The 27,765-nt window shown below is 35.5% G+C and overlaps 3 protein-coding genes across 3 annotated transcripts in view; 2 read left to right on the forward strand and 1 right to left on the reverse strand.

The window, feature by feature from the left end:
• Positions 1-23,001, reverse strand: part of LOC106105178 (bone morphogenetic protein receptor type-1B) — an 81,001-nt gene extending 58,000 nt beyond the window's left edge. The window contains exon 1 of the mRNA XM_013285431.1: positions 22,920-23,001. Coding sequence (XP_013140885.1) covers positions 22,920-22,923 — 4 coding nt within the window. The 5' untranslated portion in view covers positions 22,924-23,001. The remainder of the gene's footprint in view (positions 1-22,919) is intronic.
• A 565-nt stretch (positions 23,002-23,566) lies between these two features.
• Positions 23,567-24,872, forward strand: LOC106105278 (60S ribosomal protein L34-like). The gene is made up of 3 exons (XM_013285573.1): positions 23,567-23,621; positions 23,747-23,818; positions 24,545-24,872. The coding sequence occupies exons 2-3, from the start codon at positions 23,754-23,756 to the stop codon at positions 24,837-24,839; spliced, it is 360 nt and encodes a 119-aa protein (XP_013141027.1). The 5' UTR covers positions 23,567-23,621; positions 23,747-23,753; the 3' UTR covers positions 24,840-24,872.
• A 741-nt stretch (positions 24,873-25,613) lies between these two features.
• LOC106105227 (serine/threonine-protein kinase RIO3) lies at positions 25,614-27,729 on the forward strand. Its single transcript, XM_013285505.1, has 2 exons — positions 25,614-27,044; positions 27,134-27,729. The coding sequence occupies exons 1-2, from the start codon at positions 25,713-25,715 to the stop codon at positions 27,584-27,586; spliced, it is 1,785 nt and encodes a 594-aa protein (XP_013140959.1). The 5' UTR covers positions 25,614-25,712; the 3' UTR covers positions 27,587-27,729.
• The last annotated feature ends 36 nt before the right edge of the window (positions 27,730-27,765 follow it).

Below are 27,765 nucleotides of genomic sequence, written 5' to 3' on the forward strand. Positions count from 1 at the left end.
CGGATCGTAATCGAGAGATATCGACAGCTAGGGCAGGGCAATCGAACCTTGAACGACCGAGTTGGCCCTTTGCATGCCATTTACAGCATTAATCACTCGAGTTATTCCGTGGTTGGACAAGATCGGTGAGATAAGGCCCAGGCGATTGGGCGCGGTGAATGGAAACAAAACAGCCGATCGGAGATAACAATATTATCCGTTATAAATGAATTCATAAGACTATTCGAGACACGTCTCTTGGCTAATGCGTGGCTTTCACCGTGTTAACTGTTACCACGCGTCGCTCTTGCCATTCCTAATTAATACTAGTTTCACACAAGGGCAACAGTGAGACAATGTAGTAAATAGTGCAGTACTGCAAATGTTAAAGCAGATAATTATACTCTTTTAACAGTTCAGTTCTATCTTCACATGTGTTTCAATAGCAGTGCTATGACTGTGCTGCCCTCGTGTGAAAGTTATAACTCGGGTATTTCTTTGCTTTGCTATTCCTATATAAGGTTGATCCAGAGTGTTCTGATTACATCTTGCTCCTTTCGTCTCAGTCGAGTTCGTTTTTGCCAGCTCATTATAGGTTTGCTAGTTTTTAACGGGATTTTTATACCTAAATAGTTCAGCAAAGCAAAGTTATATGCACTTCAACAACAGACAACAAATTGGTATATTCCTTTCGCGTGTTCTCATAGATCACTAACAACCAATCCCGAGTCATTATAGGAAATTGTATCAAAATGATCTGTCTATTGAGACCGTTACATTGTTAGTGTTGCGAATTGATCTGTGCTACTTCGGTGCAAGGTTGCATGTTGAATGGCATCGCCAATTGTTGATGATCAGTCTCAATGGATGCACGTCCGTCTAATTCAGCGCATCCATTTCAATAGATATGAGATTGCTATTGATGCAAATTGCACCCTACTTGATATCAATGTTCTTCATGCATTTGATTTGTCAAAGGCCATTCGCCTATTTTCTCGCTCGTAGCCAAGGATTCATCTGAATGTAGCTGTGAGTTTCCATTGCCAATAGACATAAACAACGACATACTGTCATCCTTTTGTAAAAAGAGATACATCAATATATGTCTGTGCATGCATTTTGACAAGAAAAATTCTCAGCAAAAACAAATTGATAAAAGTCATACATCGAATCAGATAACAATTTTTAAGATTCTTAATATACTCGGTAATCTACTATGTAAAAGACATATTAACAAAACTTCGATTAACTTTTTTTGCTTTATAATCTGTCATCGCCAAATAGACAAACAAAACCTCAAGTATCAGTTTATGGCAGTGTTTACTGGGGGAGTGCGCACGCGCAGGCGCCGCGTTGCCGGCTCAGGCTTTGGTTAATTCATAAGGTCCTGCGCGGTTCGCGAAGCCCCCGCTTCCGGGCCCCCGCGGCCCCCGCTAGCGTGGCACAACGTGGCGCCTCATATACCGGTTAAGGAGATTCAAATGTGACGCGTGGAATGCCTAGAAAAATATAAGAGCGCGATACTATTTTGTTTTCATCCTTTCATAGTAGTACAAATACTCATCGAATAGTTTAAATACGAAAAAAATATACTTTACGTCCTAGTAAATTAAAGTTACTTTCAAATTATTCAAATATGTTTATCAAGATAATTTCTTATGAAATATGGCAAAAAAATCGTACAGAATTAAGAGAAGGTTTCTATGTATACTATGTTAATATAGACTAGCTATTGCTCGCGACTTTGTCGGCGTGAAATCAAAAAATAATTAAAAATAGACTATGTTACTCACTGATAACGCAGCTTTTTAACGGTAAAAGAATTTTTAGGGTAAATGAAATCGGCCCAACAGTTTTTAGTTATTTCAATACATACAAAGATACAATTCTATCTTCTTTATTACATTTTAATTATAAACTTAACATGTGTTTTTTGTAAATTTGAAAGTAGGATCGCAAAGAATGTTCAACGACCTTAAAACTACAACAAATGTAATAATGTAAAGTTTATATAAATATTAAACAAACAAAATGCAAGGTCGACTTCGCTACGACCGTTACTTAAGTGGAAGTTAAGCAAATTTATTCCTTAACTTAATTTGTTTACTATAGAGTATCGGTAGGGTTGACTTTTGCTTCGCTGTTTCTTATACGCATCATTTCTGTTAATTGTAATTCTCTACAAGACGAAAACAGAAAACGTAAAATAATATAATTTTAATTACATTCTTCTTAAATCAATTAAAAACTCATACTTGTATCATTTCTTTTAACCTGTTGACCCCCAAAACAACTCAGTAGTCACAGAAATTGTTGATTTTATTGCAAAATACCATCATCAAAGGACCATCGTTGACACAGACTTCTTTAGGTTCAAAAAGCAGAACCCTAGTGAAATCCGTCATAGACTGTCACTCGTCATTTACAGCGAGTGGCCGCTGCAGCTACGCACCACCAACCTGTCATGTAAACGTCTAATTACGTAATTTAGCGCCCAAAGGACATTTGTACTAACATTGTCGACATCACTCGATCACGTATTGTAATTTTAGAAATACACAACGCGATACGTGCACTCTTAGAATTGTTAATTAAATAGAAATAATATATGGGTTCAGGTTATTAAAAATGTAATTTTTATACTCCAATTTATCATACACCCAAAAACCATCGATCCTACCAAATTCACTCTTACATCTCAGCCATCATATCTGATAGTGACGTGCGTATGCATTTCAATGGTCCAATACTGAAGCGTGTAAAAAGCGCATCGTCGGCGACGCAGGGCCGCTGGCGCCAGCGCGCTCTCAGCCAACTTAAGGTATTATCATATTTCAATACAACGCTTACCCATCACTTTTACTGCCACAGACCGCCCCGCCCTATTGTATTCAAAAACCAAAACTCAATTGCCCTCATTTAAAATAACATTAATTTAAAAACACCTTAATGTATTGCTTGATTTTTTTTAATTTACCAAAATACATTTAAAGATCTCGTATTCCATTCGAGTTATTTAGATTCCTAGACCATTTTAATTAGACCCTTAGATGCACTAATATAGTAAAAAAGCGAAAAAGACTGCGTAGTTCCACACCGGCTGGTATCTTTATCAACAATGAGTTGTGCCATTAGCAACCATCACTGTGTCATTACAGCATTCTTTGTGTCGTATGTTTTTGTCGCGGTGCGTGCGCCCGCGCAGCGCTGTCGTGGTGTATTTGTTTTCATTGGACGCGGATTTTCCACGTACACAGTTACGCTTAGATTACTCATGCGCGACCTTAAACGAGTAATCGATGAGAATGCGAGTAGAGAAGAAGCGAGCTAATTGTGCATAAACGATGAGTATTACAGCCTCTCTGCCGCACAATTACACTGTAATTGGTAATGCCCGCGACTGGCGCGCTCGCGATGTCGCCATAATGGCGATAATTTACGTTGTATAACAATTATACAAACAAACTACCTCTTTTGTATATTTTTTGCATCGAGATACAGAAATAGCAATCGTTATTCTATTTCACTTTGTTTGGTTAACAGTCTTTATTTAGCCTCATTTAAATCAATACTTTTTCTTCAATATAAGGTTATACTATGTGCTAGTATATGTAATATCAATTTTGAAACACTATTTATTAATACAAAATCAATGCAATGCAACAAATTCGCATATAAAATAACAACTAAAGTACAACCAAAATATCTGATATCGTGTCGATAGCGTGTCCTTCGATCGTTCGGAGGCCGGAGGCTGGGATAGGGGGTGTAGATGGGGAGACGGCGAGGAGAGAAGGCAGACGAAAAGCGAACCGGTTGTTATCGATGGCGAGGCGCGATAGGACGCGGCGCCTGCGCCCCGGACGCCGCCGCCGGAATAATTGGACGCAACAGGACTTCACACCACCAGCGCGCGCGCTAATAACACCATCCAAACATAAATATTTTGGACATATTTTGATAAATACGAATATAGGATTAAACGTAACTAATGAGAAATCTCTAGTATGTACATATGTCTGTTTTATTACCCTTTGCAGTCTTAGCAACATCTTTTTTTTTCTAATAAGTATCATTCAAAATGCATACATCTTACGACAGCTGTTGACAACCGTAAAAGCTATAATTCAGTTATTTAGTTAAAATCAATTTCATAATCAGATAAATGTAACTGAAAGACTAAATTAGTACTAAATTACAAACGGAGAACTTCAATACGAGAGTTTTAAAAATTTTGGTTACCCTAAATGTCCAAAAACAACTCTTTCCAACACGCAACGTCCGAAAGCCGGCAGAGAGGGACAGAATGGACCGGGCAAGGAGCTTAGTGCCTAATAAATTGTATTAAAGCACATGACGTCTCGAATGGTGGATTTAAATCGATGTTATATATGATACGGCTATGGAATTTTAGGACGCCGCTCTCACACGGAATGTTCTTAACTGATTTTATCCTTAACGCAATGTACGCCCATAAGAATATTGTGAGGTGTGGAAATAAATTACATTTGAAACTTGCCTTCATTAGCATATGCCATTACATTTAAGCTCTTCCTTCGTTAATATTGTAGTTACCTTCCACATTTTCGAGGGCGGAATATTTTCCTAGAACTGTCAAAATCTGCTGATGGCAAAAAAAAGTGAACGGATATTAGCTGGGACTTTGGTCTGATCAATCGTCGCTAATGACAAAAATTGGATGCGTATTGGAGTTCATCGACCCATCTCGTCCACGTCGCGTAGACGTCGCGGAATCTAGTCGTGAGTATTTCGGTCGCGACGGACGGTAGCAGCCTTCCTCGCCACATCCACCACCCACACGTATAAATAGCAAGACGGTTTCGTACCACGACAAGAATAAACTTTATGCGGATTTTACGACACACTAAGCGGGCTCATTTAAGGAACCGACATAACCAAATTAACAAGACCCCAACGTAACACATCAATTGGTTACTTCGTATGTCAAGTTAAATGGTTACTTACAAGTCTACAATGTAAGTTTTACATATACACAGAAGAACAATATTTAGAAGTAATATGAATACAGAGGCTTCAGAGAAGCCGATTTAAAGGTTCACAGAACTAAGTGCACTCATCTTTGATGTTGCAAACGCATACGAATGTAAACAAAGACAAGCGGTTCCAGATACTTTGTATAGTCGGCGGCGCGGCGCCGCTTTCATAAAGTAGACGTCAATGTACAAAAAAATATATCAATTCAGTTTTTAATACGGGATATTTTCGTAACGAATCATTTTATGTTGCCGCGCTCAGTCGTAAAATTCCGCACTCGACGCAAAACAGGCAGATAAATATTAAACGATGCTATTTCACAGCGAATAAAAATCGATTTCTATTAATTCGAAAATAATATTTTTTCAGCTTTCGGTGAACAATTATTATCGCCATTTTTTAAACCTGTTTCGACTATCAAAATTAATACGTTCATCTGTATAAAAAAGACAGGAATCAAATGCGCAAAACCACTAAAACTTTTATTATCTAAATCAGGTAGTTTAGCCACGAGCTAAATTTAAAAAAAAAAACCGAAGGTGTGAGTGCGAGGGCCGCGCGTGGGAGTGGCGCAGTGGCGGCACAAGCGCAGGCTCGGCCGCTACACCAGACTAATTAAAATTATTTTGTTAGCTGTCAACGAGAGATAAAAGTTAGCTTTGATGTCGCCGCTTTGTTCCACAAGCGACGTTACTTTTAACCGCAACAAAATGGATAATAGACGGTACGAATCAGTAATTACTCAAGCTCACAAATAAAATGATTTGTTGCGACGGTATCAAAATATTTAAAAGCCTACGCAAATATACAGAGTAAGATAGATAAATAGAGATCGTTTAGTGTACTGGTTGAAACTCCGAAGCTGCGCAGGCGGTCCGTCTGATATACAACGCAATAAATTACTTTTTTAACTCGTCCATCTATCAAGACGAATAACGACAGAGAAAATCGATGAAACTCAAGACTTTAAACTAAATAAATCTTTGTGATGTAAGTGATTTTTAATTTATATCGATATAAAATTAGTCGTAATAAAATCCCGTTCAATGAAAGCACCTAAATTGCTTGCTGTCATGTCATGGTCAAGGTATATGGCAGCAATATGTTTAACAAAATTCAGTACTCAATATAAAACTAAAAGTGTCCAAACATTTTCAATTATATTAGATTTAATAACATTTTCCGTCCAAAATATACAATTTGTAGGCTCTGAAATCTACAATTTCGTCATTAAATAAACAGTAACGCAAAAAATTAATAATAGCTGATAATCCTGATTATTTGAACTGAAACGCGCGTCGCAATTGACGCGAAATCTGCGCGTATCGGATAACGCAACGCGCCATATGGCGTTGCAAATGACACGCGATTTTCCCTCAGCACTAATAAACGACTTAAATGTAGGTTAAATCACATCATTAGTGTTGAACACAATTAATTGATATAGAAAAGTGGACGTTAATTGAGAGAAACTGCAATATCGACAAAAAAGGTTTCATTATCGCCTTAAAAACGTTATTATGCAGTCAGTTATAAACAAGTCAATTATTCTTACAGCAATGTATTCAATGTCTACATTAATTAAGATCTTAATAAATTAATATAAATCAAACATATAAAAACAGTTGCTAACTTCCTTAACGGAGGCTTTCTACGTTCATCGACCTGTCAATTTAAGCGCCAATAGCCTAATAGTTTAGGGCACGGACTACCGATCTTGCGGTCGAGAGTTCGAATCCCGCCATTCGACTATTATCGTGAACCATATCCTAACACAAGCCTAGAGCTTAGTTGGAATAGTTAAAGGAAATATTAGTAAATTAATAAAAATCTACTAATATTTTTAATAAAAAAAAATAGAATTGTCCATTATCAAACTTACCACATTTAAAATGGATCTAAATGAACACAATTATCAAAGTAAAACTCATGCCAACGTGTCATTTACGTTCTGAATTACAACATAAGTTGAATTCTCAGATACGTCTGTGAGAAATCGCACACAAATTCCCGTTCGCGATAAAATGTTCACTTGATTTATGTAAAGAGATTTCTTTTATTTAAATTTAGTAGACAAACATGCGTTAGTAACATAAAATGTCAATAGAATAGAGATAAGAGAAGTATTGCATTGTATTTTATTCAAACAATAGACAATTCAAATCTAAAAAATATAGCTAGTTCGCACTTCGGATAGATTGTAGATAAAATACTTCAATTATTGTCAACATTATTGGGAAAAGGTAAGCATATTTTTTATTATTATTGATTTACTATAAAATCTAAAAGCTTTCGGAGAGCGAAGCGTAAAGAAATTGTTTGCATCACTCTCTCGATGAGGTTTATTTCGTATATTTGTTGACGATTGACTTGTTTTTAGTTCCCTTCATAACAGTAAACATTACGCAACTAAAAGTTTCTGAACTTAAAAACCATAATTTCAAGCAATAATTTCAAGCATCGCTCATTTCCGACGACAGTATACAAACGAGCCTTTTTATACGTACGACTTTAACTTTTTAGTGTAACAATGTGGGTCTAACGAAAGGATTAGAGCCGGTGCCGGAGCTCGTTAATGAGGGATCTTTGTGCGACGCCTGCGCCCCCTCCCGCACTCCCCGCACGCACCTCTACAACGGGAAATCGTTTATTAAAGCGTAACCAGCGAACATTTCCTTTTTCAAATTATAACCTACGCTGCCAGTACCTTCAGATTGTTATTAGAAACCACAGTATATAAAAATTAAATCAATTTTGGGTTTCTTGACATAACTTTAGCGCTTACACTTTGGTCTAAATTGCTATAAAAGCATCCAATCTTCAAATTAACATTTTCATGAGAAATCCAATGATAGCTTGTTGCTCTCTACATAAGACGGAATGCAATAACAACAGAGTGTCTTTGGATAACATTTCTCCAAGCGGCAAGCGGCGCCAACGCTACAAACCTACAGCCGATGTGTACTTAACGGACCGACGAAAGCATTTGACTATAAAGAAACGGACTAAGCCTAAGTACTAAAATAGATTTTGCCACTTTTGTAAGCAGTGAGAAAAAATTACGATGGTTCATGTTGAAACATCTTTACGAACGTGTACCGTCTCAAAAAATGTCACACCCAGTTTTAAATTTGATGTTCGTTTTTCACGAGGTGAATGTGCGCGTTTACAGATCCTGTCTATTGATAGTCCAAGATGTACAGTAGCTGTTGATAAAAGCCAAAGAGAAATATATTCAATACAAATATTGACATATCCAATGAGGTAGTTAAATCATGCGGATGAAGTGAATTCATACGCCGTCTAAAATACTCACCGCTTCGTGTTTGCTTTTAAAAAATGTCATGAATATTTATAATGTTTTACACAGCACTATACAAGTTGAAGGTTTTTGTTTACATTTATGATAACATGATAAAATCATCTATCGAGTTGATATCTACATCATCATCATCACCATCACCAGCTCACTATGTCCCCACCGAGGGGCTCGGAGCCTACCCTAAAAAGGGGTGGCTAGGCCATAGTCAACCACGCTAGGCCACTGCGGGTTGGTTGACTTTACACATATCTTTGAATTATTTCGCCGATATATGGAGGTTGCATCACGATGTTTTCCTTCGCCGTAAGACCGTCGGATAAATTATGGACATATGAAAATTCGAAAACTCGAAAATTACATTGGTACATAGCGGGATTCGAACCCAAGACCTGTATTCAAATGTAATTGTAATCTTACAAGTCCAGTGCTTAAACCACTGAGCCACCGACGCTCTTTATCTACATAACTTTTTATTTTAAACAAACGTTATAGAATAACGTTACAAAAAGCATTATAAGTATTAAAACCTCAACCAGATCTAAAGTACTTAAAATAACTTTAAAGGTGAACCAAAAGTCAAAATCATATATCAAAATCGATTTCTTTGCATATCGACTGACGGACATTTGAAAAGAAATTATCCGTATAGAAATCATATTTCACACAACCAATGGACAAGAACCTGCGCGTTGTAAAAAACCACAATAACTGATACGAACCGAGATGTATATGTCACCTACAAATCATGAATCCCGCCTGGCTGTAATTTGTCTAGGAAACTTATAAAGTCACCTTATTTTATACCACGTCAAACATCACACACACGTTATTTAGTCAATCAACTCTTTCAACATGAGATTTACAGACATTTTCCAGTTATCCTAGGAAAATAACAAACGGACGGAATTCTCGATCGCTCGGTGACTTTGCAAGTCTAAGATGCGGGTATTCATTTCGAAAAGGGCATCAATAGTACCTTTTGTGGTGATCTTATGCAGCTGCGGTGTCAGTCAAGCGGACAGCGACGTGGCATCCTACAATAGAGCGCTTCAAATCTCAGTGGAACCATTAAGATAGTATTGTTTTTTTTTAATCTGTACAACAGACGAATGTAGACAATGGTTTTGATTTCTAATGGGGATGGGGTTACGAAAATTACCGAGATCAAATGTTGTATGAGTGTCGAATAGTTACATGACTTTGAACTTAGACATGTAACTTTTTCATAGCACAGCAGCAGTTTTTATGCAATCATAGAGCTAAAAACAACGCAAAAAGAAAAAATAAAAATAATCGTCACGTAACATTTAAACATATAAATACAGACGTAGCGCCGTCACGAGATAGACACCGTTTATAGACGACCTTGTTAAACTATTGGGACACAACAAATAAAAACTGTGGCGTCCTCTAAAAAACAGACTGCACGGATTCCGCGCGCTAATTCTGTAAACATGTACCTATGGGGGCGTCGTAATACGTTCTTCGGTGCAGAACAAGTGCATTTTGTATACACAATTTAACTGACATTGAATTATTATTATTACAGTCCAGTCTTCATTGTCTTTAATCCGGCAATGCATTTACCACCGCTCTCGTATTTTACAAATACCTACATATATAACGACATCCGCAAGAAATTTATAAAACCTTTATTTTATTGTTTACATGTCTAATTCTCAATTGCAAATGTCAAAACTACCGTTATCATAGTAATCTTGATTCCTTAATATTGGCAGATTGTAGTTTATGGTCCCTTTAGCACATGAAGGTTTTTTTCATTATTTACCACCTACGTTTAAATGCTATTAATAGCGTGAAAATATATAGCCTCAAGCGTGTCGTAAGTGTGGGACTCTTTTTTATTAAAGACATAATTATTCGAAAATATGCTGTGATTGCTGACATCCTAGGCCATGAAGCAGTGTGTGCTTACGATTTTTTATATTAGTATAGACAAGCTTTGTTTAGTTATTTTCTTGATAGTGCTGCCGCGCCTGCGCCTGCGCCACCGTTGTATTATTGTGAAAACGACAGATTGTTTTCGATATTACCTAATTACCATAACATCACAGCGAAGTGTTTACTGTTCACGATCGACTGGTCCAGGGGACACTAGTCACGGCCTGCTAATTACCATATCAGATAATGTTACTATCAAAATGCGCAAGAAAATAAAAATTTCAGCAGTTACAAAAGGTAATAAGAATTAAAAACGCATCAGTATTAATCGACTATTGTCCAAATAAATTTAAGTCCATTAAATATTTTATCATTTTAAAGACACAAAAATGTTACTATGGTATGGTAATGTAATGTATGGTAATACACAGAATTTATCTTTAAATTAATTTACTTTCATTGACATAGGCTAATTTTTAACAAATAGAAAATCAAGCGGGCCTCTTCATCATTCATCGTAACACCCCTGCCCAATAATCAATAAACAGTGGCATGTCGATATATAAATAAATATTAAACGATGTCTTACAAGGCGCCTCCGTCATAGCCCACGCTTCTTAAACATTTTGCATAATGAATAGATATTCAACCGAAATTCGGGTTTTATTATGTTTTAAAAAAGTCGTTAGCTTTGATAAAGCCGCTGTTATGTTCTACGTTTACGATTGAACGAATGATATTAATTAATGTTGGACCGCTGTCAACATTTTTTACAATCTATACTTCTATACTATTATAATAAAGCGTAAACACACACTTCTTTGTTGCCTAAGATGTCAGCAATTACAGCATATTTTTGAATAATTCTTTCTTTAATAAAAAGCCCTACACTTACGTCAAGCTTAAGGCTATATATTTTCACGCCATAAAACTTAGGGGGTAAATATTTTAGATAAAAACCCTAATGTGGGAAAGAGACCATAAGTTGCTGCCAACATCAAGATAGCAAGATTGTCAAGGTTTGTCATGTTATGTAATTTTGACATTTTCTGATGATAATTTGTCAAATGTAAACAATAAAATAAAATTTTCATAATTCCATGCGAATGAAGCCGCACGGGATCAGCTAGATTAACTATAAATCTAGACATCGAGAGCATATTGTATGCAGACTATAAAATTATTTGTAGCTATAATCCACAAATTTAATTTATATCTCAACTTAGGTCTATGATGAAGGTCTAGAAAATGTATAACCTTACTAATATAAATGCGAAAGTTTAGATGGATGTTTGTTAGAATTTGTAGCCTAAACAGCCGAACGGACTTGGAAGAAATTCGGCATAGATGTTGAGCAGTCTGGGAGAATTTATACAAAGGCTACTTGCTTCTTTTTATTCCAAGAACGGAGTCGCGGGCGAAAGCTAGTATAAAGTATTAAAATATTAATGGCTGGCAATTTTTCACAATACCACATATTTATAATTTATACAGTCGATCTCTGATTAAAAACATTCATAGGACACGGGGAGCTGAATTTGATTTATAACCCGACCAATTGGACCTTACACACAGAACGATAAAATTTGAACCTTAACAGATAACAATAGGATTGTTTGAGACGAAATTAATAACTTTTTGGTGTATTACAATATTCAAACTTATTGTCAGCTCGTGTTTAGCTGCAAATATCTTCACAAGTGGACCCGTTCTGATTAGAGGATTACGCGACAGCCAGCAACATATGTTCCGCCCATATTTATAACTGCGTTGTAGGCATCGTCTCCTGCGATTTTCCGAGCCTCTATAAAGTGTGAATAGAATTATACAGTCTGGCGCCACATGCTGCATTTTTTTAGTGTGAGATTTCGTTTTATAATATGTCTGAGGTACGAGGGTCTGAGCGACCACTGGGTGTGTTAGTATAATGAACACTTCAGGTAGAGAACTCGACCCGCGTTGTTCACGTGTTTAAATTTATCGTTTACCATAAATATTTCCGACATTTATAATTAAATACATTAAACGCCTTTATTGCTTCGAAAGCAGTTTCGAATATTGTATACGTAGGATCTGAAAATGAAACCAACTAAAACTGATTTACATATGTCTCTAGTGATCATTGTTACTATTGTTGTATCCGAAATTAAATTAAACCATATCATTGTATTTGTCGGCATACCTAAGACAAATTCAGCTTTTTTACTTGGATAACATAAGCTTCAATTTTCTTTTGTTTAATTTAAACCCGACTAATACTTTATCCCAAGTACCTGCAAAACGTAATGCGGCATCGATTTTCTTTTCAACTTGCATCAATTGAATCCAATAAAGCGTATATAAGCCATTCGCATCACAAATTGTTACTTGGAATTCATTCCGAACATAATTCAATCTTTTATCTGGCGTGCGTACTATGAATAGGAAGACAATGCTTTAAGTAAATCCAGGATAACAGATAAAATAATAAATACATAAAAAATATTCTTGTTACTGCTACTAAAAATATCGTTTTATATCCCTTTCTGAAACAGCCAGAATAAATTAAAATAACGCTTTGATTTAAAATTACATTTCTGTATGATTAATTTACTATTCAATTTTGAATATAAAATACAAGTCCATGCGATGTCAAAATTCATGGTATCTGTAGTTTGTATTAGAAGTCGGTCGGGGCGGGCATCTCGCCGTCTGGGGGCCGATTTCTTTCCGTCTCGTGTAATTTTGTAATTTAACAGTAGCCCTCCGTTTATCTAAATGGACCAATGGCATCGGAAATGTTATTTTATACGATGATTTGACCATTAGAAAAATATAGAGTGCTTTTGATGATTATGGTTGTCAAATTCCGCGATACAAAATATACTGTACTTTATAATGAGTATTATTATCTTATTTTTTTATTAATAAATTGAAGTGTTTATTGTCTTCATATTGTACAACTTTTTGCTCGCGACGTCGTCCCCGTGAAATTAAAAAAATAATAAAATACATACAATGTTACTCACTGATAACGTAGCTTTTTAATTGTGAAAGAATTTTTAAAATCGACCCAGTAGTTTTTGAGTTATTTCTATTGAAATATTGCCCTACAAAAATACAAATCTTTCCACTTTATAATAATAGCATAGATTAAAAAAAATCATACCAGTGACACTACACAATAATACCGTTACCCACTAATACAGACTTGTTAGATTTTACAATATTACATATGTATAAAGAGCAAGAGGCACCGACGAAGACTTTGTCAAATCTTTGCGATAACCGCAAGGCCGCGCCGCAAAACACCTTCCAAGAATTAATTAAGTTAGCGAATTTTTCTTTCAAATTCTTATCAAGCAGGTTTGCTAATTCATGATAAAGTTAAAAGTCACCCATATTAATCACCATAGCACTTAATCTACACAAACTGCACGGGCGTTTTTATAACGCGTGTTAAAAAAAACGTTAAAATAGAACAAACATTTCCGTGTATCTGTTCATACGGGAGTGCTTTTTAACCCGCAGTATTGCATTATGAGTGCTAGTCGAACTAAGCGTTAAAAAAGCGCCCGTGAGAATATATGTTTAGATTTTAAATCCTATACAGCTTTTATTATTTTCAGAGTGAAAGGAAATTGATTCTAACACCGTTCATTTCAATTTAATTTCATTAAATCAAAATAGAAATTAATAGTACCGTATTCAGATTATATTGGTTCATGAACGACATTAACCACAAGAATGCAACAGCGTGTAAAATATGCGCTTGGAATGCCAAACTAATAAACTCTATATGATACGTAGAATATTGTATTAATCTGTTAATGATAAAATTAATTAAGATTACAACTTACATTAAGATAAAAAGATATAAAATGTATGCATTTCCATTAATTTTCAGAAAAATATTCTTAGTGAAACTTAATAAACCTCATCCAAGTGAACGTGATATTTTCTTTGCAAAAACCATCCATAACTCGTCACAATTTTTACGTACCTGTAACAAGAGAAAAATAATTATTAAATATAATTTTATAGTTTTATTAAATACATAAACTAATGTTACCTTCTCTTTTAATTTGAAGTAAAGACGTAAAGTAATAAGGGATTTGTGCAGCGCCCCTACCGGCCGTAAAGTAAAAGAAAATTTCTAACTTTTGTCGATGACGTTTCGAAAACCTTTCTCACAAATGTTCGTGATAATCTGCATTGGGATAAATATATCCGAATTAGAATGTATATGTAGACTTCCATTTTCTTAATAAGGTTATTACGCCTGTTGCAAAGGTCTGCGAGTGTATTAATTGTAAGATAAGGAGGTCGTGTCGGCGCCGGCGTTGCCAATACACTGACACGATGTATAATCTCTACTCTACGAACAACACGTGCCGAGCACCCACTAATATATTCAATTTGTATACAAACACATTTGTCATCTTGGATCGAAAAGAAACTTTTGAACTACATTTTCACGGTAGTATATCAAGTTGGTACTCCGGGCAAACTATTCCTCTGCATAAACTTGACTCTATCGTTGTTTTGGCCGCAGTATGGGAGAAAAACTTTTGAAGTAGAAGATTTGCTGATACTACGTTATTTTTCACGGAAGAAATAACTTGTTTCCCATACAATTTCTTCACTATAACATCCATGTAAACAATTCATGTCTGAAGCGCAAGCGAGGCGATAAAACTCGTAATTAACGAGCGAAAACGCGGAGCTGTTAAACGATCATAAAAATTATATCCAATTCAAAAATTACATTAACTTTATAGCCGTTGCTAACACGGATTGTGTTTATGTCGATAAAAATATGAATTTACATCAAAAATTACAAGTTATGATTATATTGGGATAAAAGATTATCCATACTTGTTTAAGTGAAGTTGCGTTTCCAGATATTAATCAAGTTATTGAGGATTTATTATAAACTTTCAATCGCTCAATCTGCGAGATAAAACTACACATGTATGGATAAATTTCCAATTAAGTTAAAGGTTAAGCCACGAGCTTTATTGTAGTGGTATTTGAACCTTATTCAAATGTTTCCAAGGCTCGTGATAAAGGCATAACCCACGCGGGTATCTAATCGAGGGCGGTCATAATCGATTGTCAACGCACCGGCTACGAAAAATTAAACGACACTTACTCCGAACAAAACTCCGCCGCCATAAATCGAGCGCGGCCGACACAAAAACAAGCCCAAAAAGAGTTAAGCGTTCGGGAGATCGTCGAATACAGATTACGGGGCGCAGGTGTTAAATAAAAATAACAAAATTGGACGCGGGCGAGGTAAAAAGAGGATCGGAGGCGGCCGCGCGGCGCCGGACCCGGCATTATTTCGTTTGCAACGCGCCTTCACTAAAAAACGACGTGTACCCGTCAAGTTAACCGGCAAGAGCACACCTTCGACACTCGCTGCGGCCGGCCCGCCCCAATACGCAACATTGCCTATACAAAATATACATAGTCGACTGGCACACACCTAATAAGGATTCAAATCGTCAACAGTCTACGGAAAAGGACATACAAACGCCATCGTCCGAATTAATGCGAGTCAATCCTTTTAAAGCCGGGAAAGCTGGGATTACCTAAGCTGTAAGGTTTCCTCTTACGGAGAATCGCGGCTCTAGTAATGAGCGGCCATTTTGTGTCGATCAAAGAAGACCAGCTATTAAAGACTGCTAATCTCTTTCCCGCGTAAGTCCAAATTGCTTACATCATTGCTGCTTGTGCAAAAACTGTAAGCATTTTGCACGCACGTCAACTGAAATCGATATGTTGCTACACCAGTCCGTAATTTACTGATCATGTATTAAAAAAATAACATATTTTGTATAGTCTGTTATTTGAAATAAATATCCAAATTAAAGTAAAATTGGTAATATCATGTCTACACTTTATATCTATAAAAAGGCATAGTATCCTGCACTGTACATATGCCGTCCAAATGCTTAACACCAACAAATCACGAAGACGGAAAACTAAGCTTTGACAGCAAAGGTAAAGCCGTAAATATCACCGAATACCCGGTTGTCGGCATAACACCACCGAAGTCGGCATTACATTAGACTAAGCCCTCTCCTAATTAAGTGCCGGGGATAAATAAATATGTGGATTATCGCACCATCTCGTGAGCTGCTCGATATAGAATTTAGAATGGAACTTTAAGCTCCCCTTAGCTTTAGGACAAGTATGCAGGATACGAGATTTTAGATATCGACCAACCAAGAGTATGGACATTTTTTAAAGGTACACGCATGACAAAAATCTAACTTTACCGTACTACCTACCGCCTGTGAGTCCACCCACGTGGAATTAAAAAAAATAAATTAGTGGTCTGTGTTCTTCTAGACTATCCTCTACGTCTGTACAAAATTTTGTCAAGGTCCGTTCATCAGTTTAGGCTACAAACTCTAACAAACATCCTGCCATCTATCCATCTTAACTTTATCATTTATATTATTAGTAAGATTTAACTGTTACGTAAGAAATTCAGGACGATTGATGACGTCACTGGTTCGGGTGTCACGTTTTTCGGGTAATCAAGTAAATTACAGATAGCTTACATTAACCGGCTCTAAGGTATGCATGATCGGGCACGACCGTATACGTGTTGGCGGATACAGAGCCATCTGTGGAAAAGTTGTCAAAACACGAGATCTCAGTATAAAGATAGCCGAAACGAGACGAGTTTATGACTCCAGTGATGTGATACTGTGTTAACTTTGTCACTAAGCTACAAAATAAGATATGATCTCTTTAAAAAATCATGAATTCTGAGAACATGCGACTTGATTACAACCAATTATGTTTAACGACAAACGTTTTATCCTTTTCAAAGGAAAAAAACAGATACACTGATAACAATAAAGATGTTTTATTTATTTATATGAAAAGACCAGCTTTCGCCCGCGACTCCGAGTGAGATTATAAAAACAAAAGTGAGTAACCTATGTGTTCTTCCCAACTATTCTCTTCGTCTATGCCAAATTTCATCGAGATCCGTTCAGCCGTTTAGGCTACAAACATCCATCCGTCCATCCATCTTAACTTTCGCATTTATAATATTAGTAAGAAGTAAGATAAACAGACACAACAACGTACTCTAACGCTTATTTAGCTTTGATTACATCGTTTGAATACCGCATACCTTTGCAGACTTTATACAAGTTTACAAAAATGTACTAATTACATATATCGTAGTAACTTAAAAAACTCTTCCTTACAGTAAAAAACACGTCGATATGTAACATAATAAGTAAGGTATATAACAAGTCTAAGGGCCCGTCCTACCACTGGCTGATAGAGGTTCCGATAGATAGAACAAAATTCGATATCCATCATATATTTTATACGTTCGATTGTTATCAGACAATTTACAATTTGGTGGGACAGGCCCGACAGGACATTTGCTCGTCAATCTGGTACTCAGTAGACATCACGTCTTAGCTAATTATACGCTCTAAGAAAAAACGTTGCGCGAAAACATTTAAAGTGTGCAATAAATCCACACAAGATAGAAAATGGATGTGGAACTTATATTGCTCCACTTCGAGTCAATTAATACTTACTAAGAGCATCGGTGGCTCAGTGGTTAGAACACTTGACATGTAATCTACAGATCTTAGTTTCGAATCCCGCCGTGTACCAATGTGATTTTCGATTTTTCGAATTTTCAAATGTACATAATTTACCCGACGTTCATACGGTGAAGGAAAACATCGTAATGCAAGCTGCACATATCGGCGAAGAAATTTAAAAATATGTGTGAAGTCAACCAACCCGCACTTGGCCAGCGTGGTTGACTTTGGCCTAGTCACCCCCCTTATTAGGGTAAGCTCTGAGCCTCTCGGTGGGGAAGTACATATAGTGAGCTGGTGATGATCATGATGATGAATACTTACTAAAGCGTTCCCTTAGTATTGATTTTTCATACTAAATTTACAGTAAATCTCCTTGAGAGATCTTTCTCTTTTAATTTGTTAACCATAATAATCACACGACATTACACCGATATTACTACTTACCAAGTTTTAACCGTGCTTAATTAGTTTGTAATGAACAGTTTAAAAGAGTTAATTATATTAGGAAATTAATTATTTTCTAATTATACTACTATTATAATTAATAGGAAGTTAATTTACTTTAGTCGTGGGAATCTTAGCTGTTAAGAGAATTCCAATTTAAAGATCGTTTATTTTACCTTAATTTCTTCTTTTATTTATTTGATTTAATAAAGTCATGTTAAGACTTCCGTTAAAAAGTGACTTCCGAAGTCCTACCTATTAATTTCTAAATACGACGCTAAATCTCATTGGTACAATAAATTATGCGTTTAATGCAGATTTCAAATAGACCGAATACATCATCATCGAAAATAATCAACACGCAACGCGTCGATTCCATCGTTGTTTAGCATAGTTATGCGTAAACGTACAACGCGCAAACTATGTAACGAATTGGTAAGGAAATCGAGCGGAACGCGATACTTTGCTTACAATCTAAACGGGGCTTTGTTGTAAAACAAATGCCTCATTTTAGAGGGGTAACGCCCTAGATTGTAAGCTCGCCTTCGCCAACAACAATACGTTCTTAGTATTTTCACATTGGGGTCGTTGACTTGTAAACAAACGCGATTCGTGCCGAAATATACGCACGATCGCGTAACGTATACTGACGTAACTAACCGTATTAGACAAGACCGTACTTTACGTTATGTTCACTTGCAGTTCACTGCACATTATATCATGAACTTTCGTGCAATTTTATTTCATACAATCCAGTATTCACGAAGCTGTAAAAGTCACCTAAAACTAGATTTAACGGGCAAAATCTAAACTAAGACTCTCCTTAAGTTAACAATAGGTGTAATAGTGTTACACGAAATTCCTTTAACGCATAACGATCAATACAAATTACGTCTATCAAGATTTCGCCACAAATGCACTTACCGCCTCTCAACGAGGACAAAGCACGGTTTTTCAATCTACCCTCACATCGGAGATCGTATCTGACAAGCACGAGCACGTATACACGAAACGCAGCCATAAGGAAAAGGTTTATTCCCACACTGAGAGCATAAATTCAATAATGTCAAAAGTAAAAAGTTATCTTAGTTCGTAAGCATCGTTAAAGCGAAAAATTCCAATCCAGCTCTAGCGAAATAAAAAAAAAAGACTAATCGTAAAACAATACATTAAATTTTTCGTAATTTCTACCTACACCATAGTATATCTTCATGACCCTTTATCTATTTCCAATTTTTATATTCAACGCAATAATAGTACATGTACCGGGAATCGTATTCGAAGTGGTTACATTACATCGGGCTAAGGATTCGTCACGGGTACAGTCGCAACGCATTAAGGTATAATGCGGATCTCATCTCTTCATGATGTTTTTTATCGATTGTAGCCAAGATCTTATATCAAGCTCATATATCCATCTCCCTCATTATCTTAGTAAAAAACAGAGATAGCAATAATGTTACTATACACGTGGTACGGAAAAATTCACGGTTATGTGTCAAGCTTAACCCTGAAGGTGGGATTAAATTTAGAAACGGTCGTTTTATAAATAATGATAAAAAAATCTTGACATTTAGTGAGAAATCATTCTTTAGCGTATCAAATGACTTACCCGAAATGGTAGGCTTAAGTTATGGAGCTTAGAATATATTAAAATACTGGCTGTCGCTTGCGACTCCGTCCTCGAGGATTAAAAAAACGGTTTAATATCCTATGTATTATTTCAGAGTACGTTCTACGTCTATGCCACACATACATCCAGTCATCCATCTCAACTTTCACATCTAAAATATTAGTAAGGAGTGATATTGGATTTATAACCGAATAAATTATTGACAATTCTTGGGAGTTTTGGATAGCTGATTGTGAATTCATACAGAAATCTTACAAGGAACTATTGAACTTTCGGTTCGTGTATGATAAACAACTGGGGACCATTTAAAACAGTCCGTGTACAGCTTTAAAAATATAACACCTCTATAAGGCCTAGGGCAGGAAAAGCAAGTTTGAAGTGTGTTTCAAAGACGAAGGCGGCTAGCAAAGGGCGGAGAGAGGGGGCACAGGGCGGAGGGTCGAGCGCTATTGTCACAAGGTGTTGGGGCCACGGAGACGACTCCAAAAAAAGAAAAACAACATTGTACAAGGGTTGTCAGATAAAATATATCAATATGATCAGTTTATTTTAAATTTTAAAAGGTATTTTATATAGTAAGACATTGTAATAAAAAATATCTTGCTAATAATACATTACCTTGTATTACGATGGACAACATCGCAACTCTACTTAGCTATCACTTAATACTTATAATTACGTCACAAGTAGTTGCTTATTTCCTACACTGCTATTACAAGCCGTCTCTATACTTACAAGTAAACAACTTTTTCCCGATAGGGATACGCCAGTACGATTCCCACGCGAGATTTGCGAGCAAATCGAATAAGGCTAGGTACACACAAAACACAGCTCGCCAACAGATCGAGACAAATATGGCACCGATAACTTCATCGAGATTCCGAGAGCGTTGTCAATGAAAAAATATACAATGTCGCAGCGTATGTGTGAATCGTTCATAATTATTGCATACCATGCCTTATTGGCTCGTAGGACATTTACCGTACGATTATAAACAACGTGCACTCACGTAAATGTCGATAATGCAGATTCAATTTAAAATTCCCCCCAATTTTTGCATCAAAACTGGTTTCTATTATTAAATCAAAAGCCAATATACATCGTTCCATTAAAAATCAGCACAAGGCAACACTGATTCTGTATGTAGAACATGAGGAAAAAGTAACGTAAATTCAACTGAATGAACAGTGCAAAATTGAGTCATAACACAAAATTAATTTCCATTCAGGTGTTACGCGATTTTCGTATACTGAAAAACCACAATGAATCAACTAGTACGTCGGAAGTAAACTACTAATTATTATAACATTTCTATTAATAACGTATTCCTCATCAAAGCTTGTGTAACGATCTCCTCTAAAATTGGATGTAACGTCATATATGAAGTCGGAACACAATTACTCTAATATACGTTCGACGACTAAAGACTTATTTATCGAGATCTAAATACAAGTATCGAATCTTGAACCTAAATGTATTAGTTCAAAAATCATTTCTAACATTCAAAGTGATATTTAATAAAATTTAATTTTTAAATGTGACAGCCCTGAGCATCTCCTATAGTATTGTTATTATAAAATGACCCATCTCAATGTCGAACGTTTCGGAGAAGAGTGGGGTCCTTACAGCCGACGTAAGCGTCTTTAAGCGCTTTATAGCCGCTCATTTCTGACACCTCGGTAGATACACTCTTATAGCCCAATATAGTAAGCAAGCGATATCGACATCCTAAGATCATTTACCATATCTAACTTGAAAAGAATTCCTAACAGATTATAGCAACAATGAACCCGTTTTTTTTTAGATCTTATAAGATTTCATATTATAAGTAGATTGTCCATTTATATGCTTTCTTATCACTTAATGTTTGTCCTACAATCAGGATAATTGTGATTTTTACGAAACAATTTATCGTAACAGCTTTTAACTACTATGTCTGTGGATTTATTTAGCTTCCTTAAAGAGACATATCCGTCTTGAAAATTTTAACACAATCACAAAACTGGAGCTTTACCTTAGTTTTAGATAAACTTTCTGTTCGATACGACAAATAGCTAACGAACGAAACCTAATGACATTTATTTGTAAAGTAATATAATTTATCAGTAGTTGAAGTGGTAATACTGTCAAATGATTTTCGACAACTCAGCTAAGATATATGCACCTATTACATGTAGGAGGTATGAAAATACTAAGTCGTGTAATGCTTGGTTCACACTGAGTCAGTATAGTTGAACAGAAGCGCAAGGATGACAAGGATTGTATGGACTCACTGGCGTCAGTTAGTGCTACATTATGACAATTGAATGCCAGTCCAGTTATTGAGTTCTAATGTCCAATTGTACAGGTGCGATTCAGGCATAATGCTGGTAACTTAGTGTACTGTGGTAGATACTGACTGAATCACAGGTTTAAATTTTTCGCAGTCTCGGTTCAAGAGTGTATCGCTTCTCCCATTTTCGTACTATTACGGTTGCATATTCTTATTCAGTACCTATAGTATATCTATAGCACTGGAACCTAAATATTGTGTTGACCTTATTTTTTTAGTGAAAGATTTCAGATGGTCAAATCTAATTTTAGTTACAATTTTTACATGACTTGCGGTGCATGCCATCTGTTGACAAATACGTTAAACTTATGAAAATTCATCAAAATAAAATCCACTGGACAGTATGTTTATTTTAGAGGCTTCTAAAGCAACTGTACAATAGATTTACGTTGATTTACTGTAACATATGTATGATTATTTAAAACTGATGTAAATTTCCGTAATATTTACTTATAAAATAGTTTCTGATCAAAAAATATAACTCTGATGATATTGTCACATTGTGAATTTATTAGTAAATAAACGGGTACTAAGAAATTGCAATTAATTGTTTAATACTAAGCTACCGAAAACATCTTCTAACTTAGGCAAAATCTGAGTCAAATGATATACAATAAGCCTATTATCAATGTATTACTTATAATCAAATAAAATAGCTAAACACGATTAAAATGAATGTAAAACCTCAAGTTTTACAATTGTAATATATAGTATGCTTACCCATTTCATGTAAAGTTCGCTAAAAACACGATAATGCAAATTTACACACAAAACACCATAAACATTACACAGTGGCAGCCATATTACTATTTTAGTATTGCCAGATTCAAAAAAAATGATCTCTTATCAAAACCAAATGGTCCCATTTTGTTACAGAAAAGTAGATGTATTGAATTTTAGAAATCATACAAAAATAGTTACGCGTTTAAATATTAGAAAAGAAATTGTTTCAACTATTATAAAGATATCTTAGCTTTTTAATCATCATCCATTTGCCCGTATACCTTAAGGAGAGGTCAGCACAGTATGTGCTGCTCTTCCATGCATCTCCATCTCTATCAGCCATAATATCTGAAACCACTTCTTTTTTAGGCATATTCATTATCACACAATTCATCCATACTTTCTTCGGTCTTTCTCTACTTTTGTAGCCACCCACATTCAATCTTAAAACTTTCTGGTTACTTATATCTTACCTTTTTAATGTCACACATTTTTAAAAACAAGGCTTTTTTAAACCTAGATAATTATAATTTTGTAGGAAATCATATTCCCCCTTATTTCTAAAATGATGAACAACTTAGAAAAATAAATGGAGAAAAAGTCTTAATATTTTTTCCTAATATACTCTGTGACAAATTTTAATGTTGCCAGGCCCGGCATTGTTTTCGAGTTCTTTTTGTGTCAACAGCTGTCAAAAGGGTAGGGTTTTATTTCGTGTTTTAGTAAATCGAAAATAATCTTAATGAAATTTATTTAAAGAAAATTGGAACGAGTGATAAATGAAGTGAAATATCTCTGTTATTCATTACTTCTTTATATTTCAGCTGAACAATGGTACAACGTCTTACTTTTAGGCGACGTTTGTCGTACAATACCAAGTCAAACCAAAGGAGAATGTGAGTTGAATTCTTTATTTGATTGTTTAAAAGACTAATTTAATGTTCTCTTGCGTATTTTGGTAATGTTTATTTTATAGTGAGTAAAATACAAAAAGTTAGAAATGTTTTCCAAACATAACCTCTCAGTTGCGGCTTTAGTAACATCTCAATGTTTTTATACCATTAAATATGCTAACAATTTCTTCTTCATTCATACATAAAAATAAGCGAATTGTATAAATATTAACCATAAAAATAACAGATAAAGTCGTAGACAAATGGATCGGTGTTCATCCTCAAATTTTAAAAGTTATCCCTGCTAACCATTATTTGGAATGGTTAGCATTGCTTGTTCATTATGATATTGAAATATTTACAAGTATTTAAAAGCTTATAGTGACTCTTAGCATGATTAAAAACATGGCTAAAATTGTAGTATTTAATATAGATAAACTTAACCAAGAACTTTGGCAGTCTAGTTCAATCTATAGCGAAATTAGTTTGTGTAATTCACCCTATTAGAATTGTTTCAGATGTTCATACTAATGTGAATGTGATTTTGACAAAAAATTAAGCTGTATAGCAAATCTTTGCTTAATTATTATTGTACTGATTGTTTATACATAGATAATAATAAAAGACTGATGTAAATCTTTGCCAAATTATACACTTGTTATAGAACTTTATGTTGTAAATAAGAGAGGTTAAGTAAAATAAAAATATTGTTTAAAATGTTAATTTCAGAGTCCGAACTCCTGGTGGTCGCCTAGTGTATCAGTATGTTAAGAAGCCCAAGAAGATCCCGAGATGTGGCCAGTGCAAGAGCAAGCTCAGAGGTATCCAGCCGGCCAGGCCTGCTGAGCGCTCACGCCTCTGCTATCGTAAGAAGACAGTGAAACGTGTATATGGAGGTGTCCTCTGCCACAAGTGTGTTAAACAACGGATTGTCCGAGCTTTCCTTATTGAAGAACAGAAGATTGTAAAGGTTCTCAAAGCTCAACAGGCCAGTGCAAAGGCTGGCAGGAAAGCTGCGAAGTGAACTAGTATGTAAATAAATTACAACAAAAAAATACTTGTTTTCTTTTACTATAGAATACCTTTATAATAATCTGTTAATATTTATAATAGATGTATCATGTGAGATTAAGACATTCCAGTATTTTTTAATGCAGACAAAAAATGTCTGAGAATATAAGATTTTAGAGTGTACCAATGGATTGCTAGGTCCCCTTTTCCAATCCTTACAAAACGACAATATCTGCTACTGGAATAGTATTACAGCCTGTAATTTACAGGCAAGTGACTTGACAAACTACTGGCCAGGTGTGAACCGCGCATTAGAGCCCCTTCATACACGATAGAACAACAGTGTATTACTATGTTATTACATAACTGCGTGGATTTTAGTAACTTATGTTGCTGAATCTACCTCCACGGAATTTATTACAATGAGTTTTTTATATAAGTTTGCTGCACATGAGGAAGGTCCGTCACGTTAGTGAAAAAGAGGATCATATTTTTCTTTTTGTCCGTGAAAAGGGTTACCACCTTTACGATTTTTGCCGAAAATATTTTAAGAATTGCTAAGTCATTAACACAAAAACAATTGTTTTAAAAAGGAATTTACTGTTATTTTTCGAAGAATGTGTAATATTCGTATCTTTATTTTACGAAGATTTTGACATAACTACTGTGACGATTTCGATTAGGTTTTAAAATCGAGGTAAAACAGGAAATTAAATTGAATGTTGGTAACACTGCACTGTTTGTATAAATTGAGTAATCACTGTTGACGAGCAACATTGTGAAATATTTTCTCATTAGGAAATTAGAAATTAAGTTTTTATATATCCAATAAGTTATTTATTATTTTAAAATTACAAGAACTGTGATATCTTTTATTTAATACAAAATGTCGAATCCCTGGAAGAAAGTTCAAGCACCAGTCGATGCACAAAATCTTTCGGATATTATGTCAGAGGAGTATGCAAGAGGACTTCAAGTAAAAGAAGAGATAAAATTCGCAGAACAGGTATCGGATCAGCATATAGTTACAGAATCAAACGATTTACCTCCTGAAATTTTACAGCATATTGCTGAATGTAATGTGAAGGATTATTGCGACTCAGACGCAATTATTGCGAAAGTTTTGCAATGTCAATTTGACAAAGAATACGACGATGAGGTAAAGAGAGTAGAAAAGAAGAAGAACGGGGATGCAAAGGTATCAGTGTCTTATAATAATTACCGTAACATTCCCGATCATTTAGTATATGATTCTGATTCGGACGATGATGTGGAGCGAATAGGTAAGAAAGACTGGGATCGTTTCGAAACCAATGAGAAAGAATACGCGAGTCTTCCGAAAAGAGGTTTTATTATGAAAGACGGTGAAATGGTGACTAAACACGACAGTGTTATTAACGGGAGAAGAAATGCTTGTCGTATTATGGCCTTTCCTCCTGATGTGTGCACTGGAGATGGTGCTGGATTCGACATGAAATTGCCCAATTCTGTGTTCAATCAACTTAAGGAACATACAAAATGCAACCAAAAGAAACATAAGCTGCTGGATAGAAAAGAGAGCCATGCTACCGCTGAAATGGGTCTGGATGAACCGACCAGACTTATCTTGTTTAAGATGATCAACAATGGAATGTTAGAAGATATTAATGGAGTTATATCTACTGGCAAAGAGTCTGTTGTGTTGCATGCCAATGGAGATCAGTCATTCCCCGACTTGACAGTCCCTAAAGAATGTGCAATAAAGGTATTTAAGACTACACTGAATGAGTTTAAAACTAGAGATAAATATATTGAAGCTGACTATAGGTTTAAAGATCGCTTCTCTAAGCAGAATCCTCGTAAGATAGTGCACATGTGGGCTGAGAAGGAGATGCACAACATGATGCGTATGCAGAAGATTGGCTTGAACTGTCCTGACATGGTGTGCCTGAAGAAGCATATTTTGGTGATGTCTTTCATTGGGAGAGACAACAAGCCAGCACCGAAGCTGAGAGATGTTATACTGAAGCCTGAGAAATGGGAGAGTGTCTACAATGAGATTGTAGATGCTATGTACAAGCTATATAATGTGGGGCACTTAGTTCATGCTGATTTATCTGAATACAACATTCTCTGGTGGGAGAACAAATGCTGGTTTATTGATGTTTCCCAGTCAGTGCAACCTGATCATCCTAATGGTCTGGAGTTCCTGCTGAGAGACTGCAGGAATATTATTAATGTAAGTATTTTTATTATACAAGTAGAAATATTCAATATTAACAGAAGTACTTGTGTTTTAAAAATATTCATATTTTGTTTCTTTTTCAGTTCTTTGAGAAGAAAGGTGTACCAAACATGAAGTCAGCCGATGAACTCTTTAAGAGCATAACTGGATTTGACGAAGTGGATGTTAACTTATTAGAGGGAGTGCATACAACATACAATGCCTTGTCTTCACGATTCGAGATTGCTCCGGACGACAATAGAAATGTCAGCTATCCATTTGAATATTGCTGGCAGAAAACTAGCGAAGTGAAACAGCCTAAAGAAGATATTGTTGACAGTGATGAAGATGAATTTGAGGAAATGTGGACACATTCTATTCAGAATAAACCTGTTGATGCAGCAGCTAACTTTGGCAATGAAGTACAAATGCCTGTCTCTGAAAGCAGTTCAGAAACAATCATAGACAAGAAAGTAAGTTTTGGCAATGTCATAGATGTTGCCATACCTAAAAAGGTTGGGGATATAAGTAGTGGTTTCATTGATAAAAAGTCTTAAAAATAAAAGTATTTGTATACCATTTTAACTTTATTGCGGCATAAATATATTTATGGCATGAATTTTTATTCTTTCATAAAGGAGGAAGAAAAAAAAGACAAAAAAATTGTGGACAAGTGTTAATAAAGTGCAGATGAATTTGATAACTGTTTTTTTATAACACAACATATATAGCAAAA

The sequence above is a fragment of the Papilio polytes genome, unplaced genomic scaffold (genome assembly GCF_000836215.1).
Source record: "Papilio polytes unplaced genomic scaffold, Ppol_1.0 DF823177.1, whole genome shotgun sequence".
Taxonomy (NCBI): Eukaryota; Metazoa; Arthropoda; class Insecta; order Lepidoptera; family Papilionidae; genus Papilio; species Papilio polytes.

Coding starts and splice junctions, on each gene's coding strand:
- LOC106105227 (XM_013285505.1), top strand. CDS start 25,713: ATGTCGAATCCCTGGAAGAAAGTTCAAGCACCAGTCGATGCACAAAAT. Junction 27,045..27,133: donor ACTGCAGGAATATTATTAAT/GTAAGTATTTTT, acceptor TTTCTTTTTCAG/TTCTTTGAGAAGAAAGGTGT.
- LOC106105278 (XM_013285573.1), top strand. CDS start 23,754: ATGGTACAACGTCTTACTTTTAGGCGACGTTTGTCGTACAATACCAAG. Junction 23,819..24,544: donor AAGTCAAACCAAAGGAGAAT/GTGAGTTGAATT, acceptor TGTTAATTTCAG/AGTCCGAACTCCTGGTGGTC.